General features: G+C 36.3%; 1 protein-coding gene across 4 annotated transcripts in view; it reads right to left on the bottom strand.

Annotated features, from left to right (window-relative positions):
* Positions 1-19514, bottom strand: part of ADGRB3 (adhesion G protein-coupled receptor B3) — an 823957-nt gene that overhangs the window by 388722 nt on the left and 415721 nt on the right. For all 4 annotated transcript variants that reach the window (XM_055134853.1, XM_004605882.2, XM_055134855.1 and 1 more), the window contains 2 exons: positions 19227-19295; positions 14203-14311 (listed from right to left, as the gene is read on the bottom strand). In XM_055134853.1, the coding sequence (XP_054990828.1) occupies positions 14203-14311; positions 19227-19295 (178 nt within the window). The remainder of the gene's footprint in view (positions 1-14202; positions 14312-19226; positions 19296-19514) is intronic.

The following is a 19514-nucleotide window of genomic DNA, read 5'->3' as shown; positions in this document are numbered from 1 at the left end:
ACTTCAGCCCATAGCAATTCTATGTCAAAAATCTTTAAAAGAAAAAAATTTGTGACCCCCCAAATTTACTTAGATACTCATATTTGGACATTTAAATTGATGCTGTGAATCACTGTTATATCTACACTCAAATGTCTGTCACACTTTGGTTCTACACTCCCTTTCTGCCTCATTTCTCTCATAGCTTCTACCTGAACATCTCCTTTATCAAAGTACCATTATATCAGGCACATGGGCGCACTGTTTTATTACACTTGACAGAGTGTGAAGTGCTCTCTCCACCACTAATTGTTGTGTTTCATGCTTTCAGTGTATTCAGGTATATATTTAACTATCATTTTTCTAATGAAAGGCTGCTCTGACCACCAACCCTGACCAATCTCCCCACTATTGCCTCACTTTGATGAGCTGCTTTATTTATCTTCACATCACTTATAACCAGCGGGAATGTGAGAAGCTATTTATTTTGCATCCATCTATATCATAAAATAAGTTTCATAAGAGCCAGAGGCCAGAGAACTCTGGCTGTGTGAAAAGTTTACTCCTGGCTCTTAACTAAGGGATCATTCCTGGTAGGGTGCAGTGATTCCTGGAATTGAATCTGGGTCTGCTGCTGGCGAGGGAAGCATCTTATCTGCTATATTTTCTATCCAGCTTTCATGGAGCTAATTTGTTACTGAAACATCTTCGGTGGGGCTGGAGCAATAGCACATCGGGGAGGGCATTTGCCTTGCTCGTGGCCAACCCAGGTTCAATTCCCAGCATCCCGTATGGTCCCCTGAGAACCGCCAGGAGTAATTCCTCAGTGCATGAGCCAGGAGTAACCCCTGTGCATCACCGGGTGTGACCCAAAAAGCAAAAAAAAAAAAAAAAAAAAAAAAAATTCTTCAGAATCTAGAACAGAATATGTCACATATTGATTGAATTAATGTCTAATTCAATGGTAATTGGATTATTTATCATTAATAATATGTCATTAGAAAGATCTAAAGTGAGAGTTTTCATTTTGGTTTCAAGAAATCAACAGGCTCTGAGTGTTGGGTCCTGCTAATAGGTTTTGATGTGGTCCTTGATTATAATCTCTCCATTATTTTTATGACCAAACACTTGGAAACAGTAGATTATGGGATATGAAATGCAATAATTCATAAAATGAGAAACTATGAAAGAACTCAGAGTTATACATAATTCCAAATCATAGTTGGAAACTATGCTTGATCTAGTTATTCTTTCAAGTTATTCTTTTCATTAAAAAAAAAAGCGTTTTCAGTTCTGCTTTTTTTTCTTTCCAACTTACAGAAACATAGCACTTTCTCATGTGTCTAGCAAGAGAAAGCACTAGATAGTCAGGAGGAAGAGATAGAATTAACACTTTAAACTGAAGTCTAGCTGGCTAAACCACATCAGGTGCTACATTTAAGCAACAACAAAAGTTGTTAAATTGTCTGTTTCTCAGGCATAGTTTCAACTAACTACAAGCTTTTTATTTTTAAAGAAAGGAAGCTAAACAAATTCTAAAGATGTATGAACTACAAAACAGCAGGGACAGAAAAGGAGAAGCCAGTATTTTTATAATTACTCAATCAGATTGAAAGTTGGCTTCTCAAGTGAAGAACAAGCTATACTACCAAAGAAATGATTAAATTCATCAGTGAGGGTAAGAAATAACACAGATTTGATGTTGGTGAGATATCATGCTAGAGAGAAAGGTGGTGTCAGAATTGTATTATGCCATACTTCATGTTGAATTATTGAATTTTAGATTCAATTTCAGGAAATATCAAGTATAAATGTGCATTCCGTAAAGTCAAGTATTCTACATTTTTAAACCAAGAATAAAGAGTGTTATTTAGGTTGCAAACAAAATGTCTTAACTGGGGCTGAAGCAACAGCACAGTGGGTAGGGTGTTTGCCTTGCACGAGGCCGACCCGGGTTCGAGTCCCAGCATCCCATATGGTCCCCCGAGCACCACCAGGAGGAATTCCTGAGTGCATGAGCCAGGAGTAACCTCTGTGCATCACCGGGTGTGACCCAAAAACCAAAAAATAAAAAACCCAAAATGTCTTAACTTTAATATTTCAAAGCATTGATCTCAAAGCATTACTGAAGCTATACGTCTCAGAATATTTTATCTCTTGGATTCCTTTAGTGAAGTAAAATATTTTATTGAAAGACATTTACTTAGAGAAATATGAGGGGAGAGAGATTTGTATGAGAGAGAGAGACAGAGAGAGAGAGAAGAATTCCTGCTCCTGAATTATTTGTCAGGCTGCTTGCGGTTTAATTTGCAATATTCTGTACAGCTGCTACTGTTACTATTAATGAAGCAGAAGTTAACAGTATGTGATCAGGATTTTAGGGTTAGAATATGGGTTTCTCCAGAGCGAAAAAAAGCCTTTGATGTCTTGGATTTTTACACATATGACAACTTTTACAATTTCCTCATAGTTATTAATTTCCACGTTATATTTTGAACTATTTATAGCTTTTAAAAAATCCCTTTTTATCTGACATTGACAAGTTTGAGTAATTTTTAAGAAACAGTTGTGGATATAGAAATAAGCAAGTAGAGCAACATTCATCTGTGCAAATAAAATTCTTAGAACTGTAACAGAATGCTGAGGGTTTAATTCACTGAAAACATATAAAGGATTCAGAAATTTCAATCACCTTCATAGTATGTTTTTTCCTGTGTAATATTTTTAGACTATCAGAAATCACTTAAAATTGTTTAAAACTAATACTCTGAATCTTATCAGGAACTTAAACTATGTATTTAGGCATTTTCCCCACTTCCTATTATGACACTGATTTTGATAGTCATGTTCTGACATTAGAACACATGTCTGATTTTATGTCTATTTCCTCTGACCCGTACTATAATTATTTCACCCAATGTTAATTTTTATTCTATTATTTTTATAAAATTCTTCTGGAATAACGTTAAATTTTATTTGAAGACAATCATTCTGTTTTTAAAGGCAAATGGTCATTTTTATTTATTTTTTATTTTTCAGCAGGTTAATTAATTAATTAGTTTATATTTTTTATTGAGTCACCATGAGATCCAGTTACAGTGCATTAAAAGCTGTTCATGATCAGATTTCAGTCTTGCAATGTTCCAACAACCATTGTAGCCAGTGTAAATTTCCCACCCCAATGACCCCAGTTTCCCTCCTGCCATTTCCCCCATCCCCAGCCTGCCTTTAAGTCAAGCACTCTCTCTCTCTCTCTCTCTCTCTCTCTCTCTCTCTCTCTCTCTCTCTCTCTCTCTCTCTCTCTCTCTCTCTCTCTCTCTCCTTCTAAAACCCAGTATCACATTTAATTTTTTACTGGAGGGTTACAGTTGTACTGAAAGACACTCAAAAGTTTATTAAATAAGTGCAATATATAAATTCGTCCTTCTCTCTTGACACCCCCCAATGCCCAGATTGGAGCGATAGCACAATGGGTAGGGCATTTGTCTTGCATGCAGCTGACCCGGGTTTGATTTCTCCATCCCTCTCAGAGAGCCCGGCAAGTTACTGAGAGTATCCTGCCCACACGACAGAACCTGGCAAGCTACCTGTGGCATATACGATATGCTAAAAACAGTAAACAAGTTTCACAATGGAGATGTTACTGGTGCTCAGTCAAGCTAATTGATGAACAATGGGATGACAGTGCTACAGTGCTCTTGACACCCCATTCGGTTATGAAATACTACATTACTATCATTTCTGCCCTCAGACAGAATCTCAAATTCTTATCTATTTCTTTGTTTCTTCTTACTTATTACCTCCAATTCAAGTCTTCTTTATCTCCTTACAAAATGCCTCTAGTCTCAAAAATCCGCAGGCTTTAGTCAGTGGCTATGAATTTAATATCCAGCAACACCCTACAAAATTAACTACAGCTCCAGAAGAATTACCTTTGGGATCTCCAGCCCCATAAATTGTGTTACATTTGTAAATCATAAACCAGAGTGTGAGCACTGGAACAAAGTGCGTGGGTACCTGGTCATCACAACCACAGGAAGGGGAAAACATAAATAATAGTTACACAGGAGAATGCTTTTTTTAAAAAAACCTCTAATTTACATGTTTGAAATATTTCTCAATTTGAATCATTTCTATTTCTGTTATAGTATTTCTCATATAAATAGTACATTAGGCCAAGCTTAATTTAACAGATTGCAATTGTATTCAGAAGTTAAAACCATCCTACACCAGTATTCAAATTCCTTTAGTTCTATATGTATGTTTTATGAAAATAGGTCATTTATCTCCCAAACATAATCTCAATTTCACTTATATATTGGTTTTCTGCAAAATAGAAAAACACTATAGAAAGTTCTATAGTGTAACCATCATCTTGTTTGCGCCCCTTTTGTCTAATTGTTAACTGTCTAGCCACCCTTCAATATTTACACAAAAGGCCTCCTATTCTAAAATATTTTCCCTATACAGGATGCATTTCTTGGAATAAATCCTTATAAAACATGATTCATATGATGCATATCAAAGTGCATTTAGTATTTAACTTTTGTAATTTATTTATGATGACTTCACTGTAAGCTTTTTGTAGATTAGAATATTTATTCTTTTGTTTTGATAATAAATGCACCTAACCTGCATATTTTCAAAAGACTGCTTATAGTTGTTTGAGGTTTTTTTCTTTTTTTTTTGTTTGTTTATTTGTTTTTTTGGGTCACACTCAGTGATGCTCAGTTCTTACTCCTGGCTCTGCACAGAGGAATTACTCCTGGCGGTGTCAGGGGACCATATGGGATGCTGGGAATAAAACCTGGGTCGGTCTCCTGCAAGGCAAATGCCCTACCCGCTGTGCTATTGCTCCAGCCCTGAAAGCCTGCTTACAGTAAGAGACAAATAATTTTTGTTTTCAATTAAACATTGGTCAGTGAACCAGAAACATGCAGTGCATCATTTACCTTCCTTGAATTCATTTATGTTCTAAGTGTAAAATTTAAACAGTTCATGTCTAAAGAATTGGCTATTCTTATCAATACATAGAGCAAATATAACATGCTACATGATGTTGCTGTATAAACTAGATGACTAACAGCATAATAAAATTATAGAACAGTCTGCTGCAACATGACAAGTTTTTTTTTAAAGACAATTACATGAACATTGTAATTATAAAGGTTTCTTACATTCTATTCTGTCTTTGAAACAAACAGCTGGGCCTCAAATAATGTGTTTTTTTTTCTTCTCTTTAGGAATTCACCACATTTGTTTTATGTTACAGACTGAAAATGTTAATTTGGGAGGTGTAGAGCCAGGGCTCAGTGTTAGAATGCCTGCATTGCTTGTACGTGTCTGGGATTTTTGTTCCTGACTTGCTCCATGATGTCAAGTATGACCCCTCACATTGCTGTTGTGATTGTCTGTGTCATAGCATGGTCTTTGGCATATTATAACCAAGTGCATGGCCCAAACATAGTGGCAGCAACAATGACAAAGAAAAGGGAAAGGGAAAACATATATTTTGGAGTCTTGAGTCCAATTTTATTCTGTAACAATTTGTTACTCTGTAACGAGTATTGAAATGTTGAAAGGGATAGTTCAAGAGAGAGAGTTGTTGGCAACTATAGAGGACATGAAGGGTGAAATATGGCAGGAGGTTAATTTGGCAATTGAAAGTTTCCAGATCTTTGCCAAGAGTGCTTTCAGAAAAGTGATATGAGAAATAATAGACTGAAAGGGACACAAGAGAAAGTGTTTTCAGAGAATGTATAGAAAGCAAGTTAGTACTGCTCTTAAAAGATTTATTTTTTGTCAAAGCAAAGTAATTAATATTAAATAATGCTAAACTAGGGTAACCCTAGTCTATGGATAATGATAGATTTTATTTTTTAGAATGTAAAATTTTACATTTTTGCTAAAACAAAACTTCTAATTTATAAGGCATGTTTAGAAAATTTGCACACATGTTAATACTAAACTGAAGACATACTTAACAGTGAACTCTATATGTATGAAATTTTCATATGATTTAGCAGATATATAAGCCAATATCTGTTTGGTCCTTAGTGATTATGTCTATGACTATGATTATGACTTCTAATTATCAAATGTATATTTTGAATGTGATTTTTGTTTATAAACATAAAAATATTTTACTGAAGCTCAACCTTTGATGGGGGAGATTCCAAAGAAGTACTGAGGAGATCCAGAGACCGCATCAGTGATTCAGCCATTTGAGCTGCAGGTCAGGCAAAGACTCAAAGACACACTGCCCAAGCCCTCCAGTACAGGGGATATCTGGGCCACTCAGCGGTGCTGGAGGTCACCAGAGCCCAGTTTGATATTCATTGATCTCCAGGTTGTACCCAGTGATGATAAGGGAATCACATAGTACCAGAAACTGAGTGTGGGCCTTTGCCCTAACTGCTCAACTATTTCTCAACTTAAAGTCCAATTCTTTTACAAATATGTTACCTTACATAGCATCTTTTCTCACTTACTTTTGCCCCAAGATTTGTTTAAAATGTTTTTACAATCATGTCTTTTGAGAAATTGATCAAAGCTATTCACTTGCCTTCTTGAAATATACACATGCAATATATAAAATAATTTGGTAATGGACTGTTAGCATATTGGAGCACTTCAGTTATCAAAAGCAGATATAAGTAGGAATATTTTAAAGATAAAAGAATCTTTAAACCTTTTTACTTGGACTCTTTATGAAGAAAATCACTATCATTAATTTCTCTACCCCCCTCTCCCATCATCTTAATCAGATTATAGGAATTTTTATCTTGGTCATGATGTTAGATGTCATTTAATAACTGGAAGTATGTAATGAATTTCTCAAATGTGAGGCATAAATAGTTGTTTGCTACCACAGACAACTTAAACTTTATGCCCTTCATTCTTTCAGTACTTTCCATTTCTTATTGTTTCAGCATTTTGTCTTCTCTTTTAGTTATCAGTGTTCTTCTAACAACACGATCTCTCTTTTAAACTAGGTCTATCTAAACTACAGAACAGAAGACACAAATTCAGAAACAGTAGTTGAAACAAAATGGGCTATGAGGAAGGTTACTAGAGTCACTTATTAAATTGTATGCCCCTTGTGATAATTGCTTTTGTCTTTTTCAAGCCTGTTTCCTTCTTATCTAACTTATTTTATATGTTCTAAAAAATGTGGTAGCTATAAATATAAGCTTAATGTTTTTAAGTAAATTGGAATCTCTCTAAAGAAATAATTATTTTGAAATTCTAAAGTAATTTTAATCCAACACACCAGGGATAATGGAAGGAATAAACAACCTTTCTTAGTCATCTAAGTATGTATCACTCACATACTGTGTATGCATATGTTGGTACTTATGCATTATATTATGCAGTATGATGAGTTGAGTACAAAATAATATTTGGATTTAGGCTATAAGATAAATAACCACACCTTCTATGGTCCTGTAAGCCCATCAGAAGTGATCCCTTGGCACAGAACCAGGTGAAATCCCTATAGACAGCTGGGTTTGGTCCCAAAACTGGAAAAAAGAGGCCAAGGGTGATTGAATTTGCTCTCATTTGAGCAAGGACATTTACTTTCCCACTTCTTTAAGATGAGCACATCAGGACCTCAGTTATCAAACCTTTGCATTTGGATTAGGACTTACACCATTGTTGTTGATTTTTCATTTTTGGTTCTCAGACCATTGGGGTTTAGACTGGAACCACTGCATCTTATTTCCTGGATTTTATTTTGAAGATAAAAGATTGTGGGATTTGCTAGTCCCCGTATAGCATCAGTCAATTTCTTAAAATAAATTTCATTCTATATATCTACATATATCCCATTGGTTCTGCTTCCCTGAAGAATCCTAAGTAGATGAATACCCTTTTGAAAACTCTTAAATATTACTGAAGGTAACCTTATTCTGTTCATCAAACTATAGTTGGTCTCTGAGTATTTAGGGAAATCAACTATAAATAAGAACTCTTTGGGATAGTACAATAATGAATGGGATTTTTTATTCATGGAGCATAATCTTTCCTCAACATGGAACTCAGTGCTATACAAGAAATGTGAAGGTTAAGCAATCACAGTCCTTATACAGACTGAAGAAAATATAGGCAATATTCTTTTTAATTATTACATTAATTTCCTTTCATTTTCTATGCTCAATATGCACCTTAGAGTGTAATGAAAATAAAAGCAATAGACAAACCTGGATGTCTAAATAAGAGACAAATATTTCAGTTATGCCATATTGTAAGGTTAAAAAAAGATAAAAATAATTAAATATTTAATTTATGCGCATTCATGGGATTTACATAGTAAATAATTTTAGTGCTACAGGGAATCTGGCATTCTATTATTCAAACAATCTACTTTAGTTCCCAATTTAAGTTTACTAGACTCTGAGATTGACTTTTTTCTGTATATTTTTTTCCTGTAGTTTTCTTCTAGACACATATGCTATATCTTGGTCTTATAGCAGACAGGAAGATAGGGTCCGTGTGGATTAGAGAAGGTCTCTATGTTTCCATACTGAACCAACTCAATGGTATAGAATCTTGTGAGATGTCTGAACTTATTTGAAAAGGCCAGAAACCCATGGATGTCATAAACTAAAGCTGAACCTCCAGAGAAGAGAGGCTACAATAGCAGAAACAAATACTATGACAGTGATGATAAAAACATGACAAAATTTTAAATTCCCCCACTCTTTCCCTTGACAACACCCTAGCAACTCAGCTTTATCTAAACAGAAAGTCCCAAGTGGAGGCAGGTTTGGGGTAAAATCTTACAAGACTGTTTGCAAACACAAGCAGGGTTCATTCTTCATCATGGGGATTCTTAAGCTTGAGCTGTGTACTCTCACATCCTCCCTTGAAAGTGCAGCTATCTCCTTCTCTCCCCTTTTATTTCCTGGTTGAACATAATTTACTTCTCTATTTTGCTCTTTCCTGAAATTCTTTTCTGTGAGAATAGATAAGGAAACTGCAAACCTGGTAACCTAGTAGGGGGTTGGGCAGGGGAACCTACTAGGCTGACATTCCTTTCCTGGAGAGAGAGATTCCTGACAGGAGACTCAAGCCATAGCTCCCCAGGAAAGCCAGTGGTGGGCACAGGTCCCCACACTGTAAAGATCAAGTGGGGCTTGACCCTGCTGGCTGCCTACTGAAGCTAATGGAACTTAAAAATCCACACGGGGCAGGTGCTCACTATATACTTTCTCAGTCTAATTGTCCTAAGCCCATTCCTCATGTAATCAAGGTGCTTGAAGTAGGATGGCTGCCTTAGCTCTGCACTCAGGAATTACCTTCTGGTTGTGCTGGGGGACTTTATGGAATGCTGGGAGTCAAACTGGGTTGATTGCATGCAAGGCAAACATCCTACCCGCTGTGCTATTTCTCCAGTCCTAGAGCTATTCCTTTCTGAAACAGCCTTTTCTCTGCTGCAGGCAGGAAGATGGAGGATGGGAGTGGAAAAGTATGTTGTTGAAGCCTAAATTATCCTGAAGGCATGAAAGTCTGTAACACCAAAGACACTCAGAAACCCAGGAAGCCATTGAGTTGGAGAATTCCAAGTGGGTGCAGGATGGTTTCTAAAGAGAAGAGGAGGCTGGAGGCTGAACCCTCTGGGCTGGGTGGAGAGGCTCCACCATTGAAACAAAGGCCGTGCAGAGACTATCAATAGAAGTCTACTATTAGGGCTGGAGAGATGGTCTAACCAGTAGGGCATTTTGATTCCCAGCATTCCATATGGTCCCCCAAGCAGTGACAGGAGTGACTCCTGAGTGCATGAGCCAGGAATAACCTCTGTGCATCACAGGGTGTGAACCAAAAAGAAAAAAAAAAAAACAGAAGACTGCTCTTTCTTCTTTGACCTACATTTGTCTTAGATGTGTATTTCTTACTCTTGGACAGACTTCCTCATGCTGGGGGTGTGCTTTCTCTTGAGTAATTCATCTATCTCCCCCCCTTATTTGTCAAATATTCTTAATTTACTTCACCATGGTCTCTTCCTGAAATTCTTTCGTATGAGGGAAAGGCAAAGAGCCCAAAAGATCTGGGTAAGATTTGAGAAGGAATTTCCTCTCCTTCAAAAACACAGTTCCTGACTCAGCTTGAGTACATGGCTCTCAGAGAAATCTGGTAACCAGGATCATTTCCCACGCTGGACAGAACAAGTGGACTTCAGGTATGCCCTGACGGCTGCCTCGTGCGACTGGTTAGACCTGAGGTCTGTGCCATACAGAGGTTCATGGTTAACTCTCATCAGTCCTGAATTTCCCAGGCACGTCTCCAGGTGACCGAGGTGGGTAGAGAGGGAAGCATTTTTAGGGCTGCTACCTGTCTCCTCCCCACTCTACATTAGCCACCTGGGGAACCCTACTTCTCCACTGGTTGGGATACTGTCTACTAACAACAATACATCTCTCTTTTGCTTCTCATTCACCTTCTTGCAACTGTCTCATAATACTTTTAAGAGGCAATCACTATCACTGTCACTGTCATCCCATTGCTCATCAATTTGCTCGAGTGGGCACCAGAAAAGTCTCCATTGTGAGACTTTTTGTTACTGTTTTTGGCATATCAGATACACCATGGGTAGCTTGCCAGGCTCTGCCATGCGGGCAAGATACTCTCGGTAGCTTGCCGGGCTCTATGAGAGGGGCAGAGGAATGAAACCCGGGTCAGCCTCGTGCAAGGCAAACTCCCTACCCACTGTGCTTTAAGAATTATATGTTCACAGTTACAAAAACAACAAAACAGAAGTTCATATGGGTTTCTGGTATTGAACCTGGTCAGCTGCGCGAAAGGTGAACACTTTACCTGCTGTACGCTAGCCACATCAGTCTTAAATTTTTTAGACAATGCTTTTCTGTTCCTTATACATGATTTGAGAATTGTCTAGTACAGCATAATAGTTTTTCTAGTTCTTTCCTCACTAAAGTTATAAGACGCTCTGGGCTGGAGCGATAGCACAGCGGGTAAGGCGTTTGCCTTGCACGCAGCCAACCCGGGTTCTAATCCCAGCATCCCATATGGTCCCCTGAGCACCGCCAGGGGTAATTCCTGAGTGAAAGAGCCAGGAGTAACCCCTGTGCATCGCTGGGTGTGACCCAAAAACCAAAAAAAAAAGTTATAAGACCCTCAAGAATGTGGTTCCAGCAAGGTAAGAATAGCGTTATGGGATGTGGGGTTCTGAAGCACTTTCTTAAGATAAGAAATGAAAGTTCTTCTGTGGCATCTCAGGCATGCATCTCATTAACCAGCTAGTGGGAAAACAATATCCTTATTTAGTATACTATGGACTGGAAGTAGGGTGTTTGCCTTGCACGTGGCCTACCCGGGTTAGATTCCTCTGTCTCTCTCAGAGTGCTTGGCAAGCTACTGAGAGTATCCCGTCCTCACGGCAGAGCCTGGCAGGCTCCCTGTGGCATATTCCATATGCCAAAAACAGTAACAACAAGTCTCACAATGGAGACGTTACTGGTGTCCGCTCGAGCAAATCGATGAACAACGGGAAGACAGTGCTACAGTACAGTATAATATGCTTCCTGCTTCTGTAACCACATTTGCTGTGGGGGTTTAGACTCTGAATATGAATCATTCAAACTTGTTGAGCCCTAGTTGACACTGTAATAAAGCTGCTTCTTGAGAAAGCCTTAATGTCTCTGTCTCTTACCCAAGAATCCTGCAACACCAGCTTGAGCAACAAGCATGCACACAAAATCTTCCTAGCGTTTTCCTTTCATGTCTACCAAAATTCATAGAGCAACTTGCTAACCCTTTCCTACATACATTATTTTTCTTCTCTTGGTCTAGCCAATTTTGAATGGATATTTAATCTGGATTTTCTCTGATTTTTGAATTTACCCTTCAACAGAGATGCTATTTCTGGAAGGTTTTTTTTTCCCCTTCTCATCACCTAGCAAGGAACAACTCACTCCTGAGCCAGCAACAGCTGCTGAACACACACTCTAGGGAATAATCTAGCCCCTCAAATTGACTTAGGAGATGGGTTAAGATAAATCTAACCAGGAAGACCGTATGCTGCAGGAAGATGGTATATGCAAATAGACATGTCTCAAGACCTTTGAGAATTACATTGCACAGGCTTTCCTCAACTACAGAGCATTACTGGTAATTAGCAATTACCCAGTGCAATCTGAGTTCATGCTGGTGGGAGAGATCTTAAGATAAGATGAGTTTATGATTTCTTATGTTGGCTTGATATTATTGTAGCAATATGAAAGAGTGTGTAAGTTTAGCTTCTTTTATTTCTTCTCTGAGAAATAGAGTTAAAGGCAACTAAAGGCAGGAATATGTTTTCACCTTACATACACTGGTGTTATAGAATCCACGAAAAGTTAGGCGGCCAATCCTGTCATGCCAAAATATGTCCTTTCTAAAGATTGATTTCTACAATTTAAGTGGAGTTCCTTTTAACAAAGACACATATACAAAGGAAGAGCTTGCTCTATTAGAAATTCTTTTTTACTATAAAGGGTTATCGTAGAACTTATGAAACTCCCATACTTTTTCAATGGAGAATGCAAAATGTAAATTTGCATACCTTGTTTTATAAGGCTTCTATGGTAACATAACTAATCTTCACCTTTTAATACCCAAGCTTAAGTCTTAGCTAAGGATTCTAAAGTTATGTTTGAAAATCACAAGGGTCAGTAAATTATGTTACCTAGTCTTTTTGAATATATATACATATATGTGTGTGTATTCCTGAATAATACACTGTCAATAAACATTTAGCAAATTAGAATAATAATTAGATATTCTCCTTTAAATATACATATGTGCACATACTTAAGTTTGATATAGGCAGGTAGATAAGGAAGGCAATGGCAAAAAGAAAACAACAATGTTTTCAGCTATACAGAAAACAGGAAAAAACGAGAACTAAAGCCTGATAAGACCCTCACCTATCTAAAGCAACAGACCCAGAGAAGCTCCTGCTGGAACAAAAGGCCAGGAAAGGAATTTCAAAGAAGACCATCACCATTACCAACCTCCCTGGTAACCTCCTTAGCAACAGACATTAACCTAGGTAGAAGCCCACATGGGGGCAGGTTGAAGAAACCCTATAAAGGCCACCCTGAACAAAGGAAGGGAGCACATATGCTGCCCGAGCCCATGTGCTGCTTGTGCCCACGTGGACGACATGTGTTGTCCAAATATCCTCTCTTGAGATGTGTACTTTCGTGCTTTCATGTTCAATACCAGGGTATGTATAGGGGCTCTCTCCGCCCTTGGAGAAGCCTGCCGTTCTCTCTTTAACAAGTTACTCTCTCTCTCTCTCTCTCTCTCTCTCTCTCTCTCTCTCTCTCTCTCTCTCTCTCTCCCTACCCCCCCCAACTCTCTTCCCCTCCACACCTTCAAAAACCTCCAAATAAAATCTGTTTTACTTCACTGCTTGTCTACTCCTGAAATTCCTTTTTGCGAGTGAGACTAGAACCCAGTAACCCTGGGTCCTGAGTGGCAGAGGGGGATCAGGAGAAAGTGACTATCTTTCTCCTCCCCACTCAGGTGAGCCACTTGTGGGGGACACAGACCACAGACATCAAATTGATGTTAAGGAATTAATAAGTGAGCTAAAATTAGAACTAGAGAACTCTAGGGTTGAGCTGTTGAGAGTGTAACGAATGATTTCCTTATCTTAGCTATCCCCCAAAAACCTATACAAGGAAAATCACATGTAGCTAGAAACCTGATCAGAATCTTACTTTAGATTTATAAATAATTAAAGGATCCTTGGAATTTCAGTCCACAAGAAAGTTTGTTGATCACCTTGCAGTCCACCTGTCTCCACTCTGCCCTTTCTTAATATAGACTTTCCTGTTTCAAAAAGGAAGCAAGATTTTTTTTTAACATATTAGCCTACCATTATCCAAGCCGCTGTCATGTTACTAACAAATAACTTTCCTTACCCTTTACCTTTCCTATCCATTGATTTCAGTCTGTAGATCAGCAGTGGAACCTGATTTTTGTGGTTATAGGTCTGACATGCGTTCATACAAATGCGTGCAAGTGCATGACATGTTTATGTGTGTGCACTATAATTGAGTTTGTCAGAATAATTAGCCATCAAGTATCTATAACATATAAGTTATACATACTTCAGTATAGAAAAATAGATATTATACTTAGAAATACATGGCACAGATACTTGCAATTTTTTATTTCAGTAAGATTTCGAGAAATAATCTTATTTCTTACCTACATTTCCAGTCATTAAGTATGAATTCTGAAAGTCCATCATCCCCATTCCAACAATGTGAATAAAATCTTCAATCACCTGCATTAACTCTATGGAACCTGGATAAATCTACAAGACAAGAAAACAAACAAACAAACAAAAAACAAAGATTAAATGGAAAAAATGTCAACATAATGGAATATGTAACTGGTATTTTAAAAATTATTTAGTGATGTCACAAATGACAAATCTGAAGAAATTTGAAGGAATTTCTGTAACTGTCAATAGTTGTATTTTGGGGCTAGTAGATGAGCTGACTCCACATTTCACACAGAAATTACTCTGAAAGTGATGTGATGCAATACTCTGTGAACAAAAACAACTTTAAAATATCTGACATATAAAAATGGTATGTCTTTAATATAAGTTAAATACAGCTGAAAAAACAAAAATTTGGTGAATTTTAGTTTTGATTTGGCATATATGTAACACTGTAGCACTGTCGTCCTGTTGTTCATTGATTTTCTCAAGCGAGTACCAGTAACATCTCTATTATGAGACTTGTTGTTACTGATTTTGACATATCGAATACGCCACGGGTAGCTTGCCAGGCTCTGCCATGCGGGCGGGCGGGATACTCTCGGTAGATTGCCAGGCTCTCTGAGAGGGACTGAGGAATCAAACCCAAGTCGGCCGCATGCATGACAAATGCCCTACCTGCTGTGCTATCGATTCAGTCTTTGGCATATATATATATGCATATATATAAGTACATATATATGTATATGTCAGTCACTGGAAAAACTAATTGCCAAAATATCCTGACTGCATGGCAGAGCCTGGCAAGATACCCGTGGTTTATTTTGATATGCCAAAAACAGTAACAAGTCTCACAATGGAGACGTTACTGGTGCCCGCTAGAGCAAATCAATGAACAATGGCACAACAGTGCTACAGTACTAAGTTAATGGATAATAACTTAATATCTCTGTTGCACTGTAGCACTGTCATCCTATTGTTCATTGATCTGCTCGAGCGGGCACCAGTAATGTCTCCACTGTGAGACTTCTTGTTACTATTTTTGGAATAATAAGCCACAGGGAACTTGTCAGGCTCTGCTGTTCGGGGGGGATACTCTCGGTAGCTTGCCAGGCTCTCTGAGAGGGACGGAGGAATCAAACCCGGATCGGCTGCGTGCAAGGCAAACATCCTACCCGCTGTGCTATAGCTCCAGTTCAACTATAAATATATCAAGAACATTTTAATAATTGTGGTAGCACTAAGCACATATTAATGTCAGCTATAATTTTAGAATCACTAGTAACTCTAATGTAAGTACTACACATGCACTGTATAAACAAACCAATGTCACAATACATAAAGCTTTTTTTCTTAAACACAACTTATTTCTGTCAATAGCTCACGATATTTGGAAATGAAGGGCTTTTTCAAGGTCACAGGAATTTTACCACGTGTAACTGCATAATGCTTATAAATTTGGCCTGCAGTACATAACCATTCTAGGGCAGAAAATCTTTTAAAACTAGGTCTGTTTCTTTCATCATTCAGCATCACTGCACCTTCTAACCATGAACAAAATTAAGTGGATTGGAGAGCTTAGTGGTTTTGTATTAGCAAAGACTAGGGCATGAAGAGAAAAAAGACTCTGATTAGCAGAAAACCATGGAGCTAGAAGGTGAAAGCTGTGAAAAGAAAACACAATGATCAGGATAAGTAGCAGCGCAGGAATTTTGTTATGGTGCCCATTGAAAAAGCATATTCCAAAGATACATAATAAACTTACATAATCTCCAGCATGAATAAAGAATATTATATTTAGAAATATATATAATTCTTACAATTTTTTTAGTTTTAAAGATGTGGAGAGGAATACTAGCTCTATCAATCAATATATATCGATATATATGAAATATGAATGTTCAGCTCCAAGCCCCTTGTTGGTGCCAGATATCTTCATCTTTGATGTCTGCATGTAAGTTTATATTAATGTTTTTAGTAGATATAAATTATAAGTAAGAGGCTTCATTTAACTAGTTGAAAATCAGTCTCCTTCACCCAGTCTCATCTCCCTCTCTCATAACATTTACTTTGGAATTGCAATAACTGTTAAATTCTCTTTCTGTTTCTTTAAAATGTATGTGGATATTTTTTAAAAGACTAAAGATTGCTTATTATGTTAAAAGTCATAAATATTTCTCTTTAAAAAGCAATCCTCAAGGAAAATCATCTCTGTTTGCAGGCTTCTCTATGTTGTACCTTCAACATCAAAACATCAGAAGCTTCCTTTGCTTTGGATAAAGCCATTAATATGAAAATGGTCACTGCAGTTGGTTAGTGAGTATAGATTGAGCTTTATCTGACAAATGGTACCATTAAGTTCATTTATTTAATGAATAATTATTGTTATCTTGAGAATATACATGCTTTCTTTTGTCTTCAACCTCTTAGAAGATTGTGATATGCATTATTTTGGGTTTGCTGCTTATTTAATAATAAGGCTGTATTCCTTCTGCTTTTTAGAGAAGTTTACTAGGCTGAAAGATTTACTTTTATTAATATCAAATTTCCCTAGCAGTAGAAAGCAATAGTCAAATACAGTAAACATTTTCTATATGGAGTCAGTAAACATTTTAAGTTTTATTGGCTATGGGGCTCATCGGAACAACTTAACTTTGTTGCACTGATGTAGCATTCATAATATGTAAACAGATGTGTATGGCTATATTCCCAAATTTTATTTATCGAACCAGTGTCAGACTGGATTTGGCTCATTACCTGAGTTTGTACACTTCTGTTATAGAGACCTGATTATTTTCATAATAAGACTACAAAATTATGACTATGCTGGCTTGTTCCTGACTGAATTATTCTTACCAGAGGAATAGACATAAAATAGTTATATATATTTTATAACTTTTTAAAAAAATTATACTTTTTTGCTTTAGTATATCATCTTTAACAGGATATTTTAAACAAAGTTTGGGACTGATATATAGCTAACAAATTCTGAAATGATGGTTGTTCAAAACCATAAATTCTGTTTGCAAAAACCTCTAACATCAATATTCACCATTTTACTCAGCTAGTTTTCCAAAAGCATTATAGTGTTATGTTTTATATTAAATCTTTTTGAGTTTTTCCTCTAAAATTAAGGAACCAACAAGGGACCATATAATGTAAATTTTATACTTCTTATTTCTAAATATATCAAATATGTCAAAAATTGAAATTAATTTGTGATATTGTAACCCTAAAGTTTTGGTCCCAATGCCAACTGAGGATGAAGCAAACAAAAGACACAGTGACAGGTCAAGAAAGAGCTTTACTGTCAATAAACCACAACTTGGAAGACAAAGTTCAAAAGTGAATTTGTGTTCTCAAAGCAACCATCTTGTCTGCATGCTCATGAGAAGGAGTTTCTATAGGTAAAGAACTGTAGCACTGTAGTACTGTAGTCCAGTTGTTCATCGATTTTCTTGAGCGGGCACCAGCAACGTCTCTGAACAGACCAATGGGTGCCAGAATGAACAATAAAATCCCAGTTGTCTTATATCTGGACCTTATCTACAAATCTAAATTAAGTAAGGGTATGGCTTTTGGATTAAGAATAAACTGTGGACAATTGTCCTTACCTTTGGATTTTATGGCAAGGATAGTTGTCCTTATTTAATACTGATCTTTGATCAGATTTTAATATGGCTGTATTTGTGGCAAATATCATTTAGAAAAAGCAAAACAATTTTTTTTGTTTTAAAGTAACTATTTCAGATGTATTTGGAATCATTATTGCTGAGCAATATTTAAAAGATAAAAATATAGTTAATGAGGAAATTTCAAGAAAGAAGATGGATTTTTAGATGCAGGATTTTCATTGAGGAAAAGTACTGCTACCATTCATTATTTGTTTCATTTTGGACCCCATGGTAAAAATGGTATCTGATGAACTGCAGTCTTGTTTTCAACAGGGTATTATACATTTGTCCTAAATTTATCTATAATTAATAGTCTCCGGCACTCTGGAAAGATGTGCTTAGACTCTGCAGCTGTATTCTAAGGAAACTCACAATTTTCTTATAGTAAGTGAACGAGGTTCTCCTCTAGGAGATAATCAAGGGCAAATACAACTTTAAACTAGGAAAAAAAATAGATTTAGGGTATTAAACTGAGGAGTGATTTTTTTTCTCAGTATGTCCAGAAACTCATAATTTTTTCCTAATAATGAGGTAAACCCACATTGGACTATTCTTAGAGCTCTTGCAATAATAGGAATAAATAGGAATGAACAATAGGTGCTGAATGTGATTATAAAAAGATGGTTCACTGCAATCACAGAAAAATATTCATTCTTACTTCCAAGATTACATACTGTTTTCAAATTCTTAAGAAAAATATATACTGGTCAGTTAAATATTCAGAGGATTGAAAAACACTTTATTCATCTCTCTTAGTTTTTGATTTGTATTTCTGTTTTATTTAACTTTTCTCTTAGTACCTCACTATGGTAGTGGTTTGAAAATAATAACTAAACCAATAGTTCCAATTATCTTATGTAGCAGGGGAAAATAGCACATTTCATTAGAATTCATTTTTGTAATTCTTGGCTCTAAATAAAGATGCACATCTGTATAAATGATAAAAATTATGTACAGTGTTTTAGTAAATGGAAATAATTTAGTCAACACATTGGAATTTAGTTTACAATAGCAATATGCACATTTGTATTTGTTGATTTTCCTATAGTCTATAGACAGGAAAGAAAATTGATGGTAGGTTTATAGTTATTAAGTATAGTTACCTTAAAGTTGTAATTTACTTAAATCTACTGTTAGTTCACATTTATGTTTATCATTAAGTACATAAATTGTTATGATTAAAGAGTTCATTTTCTCTAAATTCACATGGCATAATATTTAATAAATTCAAATCTCCTTTATGCTTTCAGATTAAAGCATTATTCTTCATATAATTTTTAAATTTTAATTTTGTCATCTTCATTTTATGGTTGAAATAACTCCTAACTTACCTGTTGTGCATCTTCCCACTTTTCTTTGTTTTCTTCATCTAGAAGGTTGCTAACTATTTGAAAGAAGTTCTGTAAATTAAATTAGATAAGTGGTTAGTTTATATGAGAGAATTTAAGATTTTTCAATAACATACATGCATTGATTATCTGATAGGTGAATAAAAACTTTACAATATTATCTTAAGACCCTAACATAATATCCTAGAAGATCTCTGAGAACCCACATTAGCACCATAATTTTAGGATTTCAAGATATATGCATAACAAAGGAAATCAGAAGGGATAAAT

Source organism: Sorex araneus, chromosome 4, assembly GCF_027595985.1.
Source record: "Sorex araneus isolate mSorAra2 chromosome 4, mSorAra2.pri, whole genome shotgun sequence".
Taxonomy (NCBI): domain Eukaryota; kingdom Metazoa; phylum Chordata; class Mammalia; order Eulipotyphla; family Soricidae; genus Sorex; species Sorex araneus.
The sequence above is the reverse complement of the archived record's forward strand: the minus strand, read 5'-3'. Positions and strand labels throughout refer to the sequence as shown.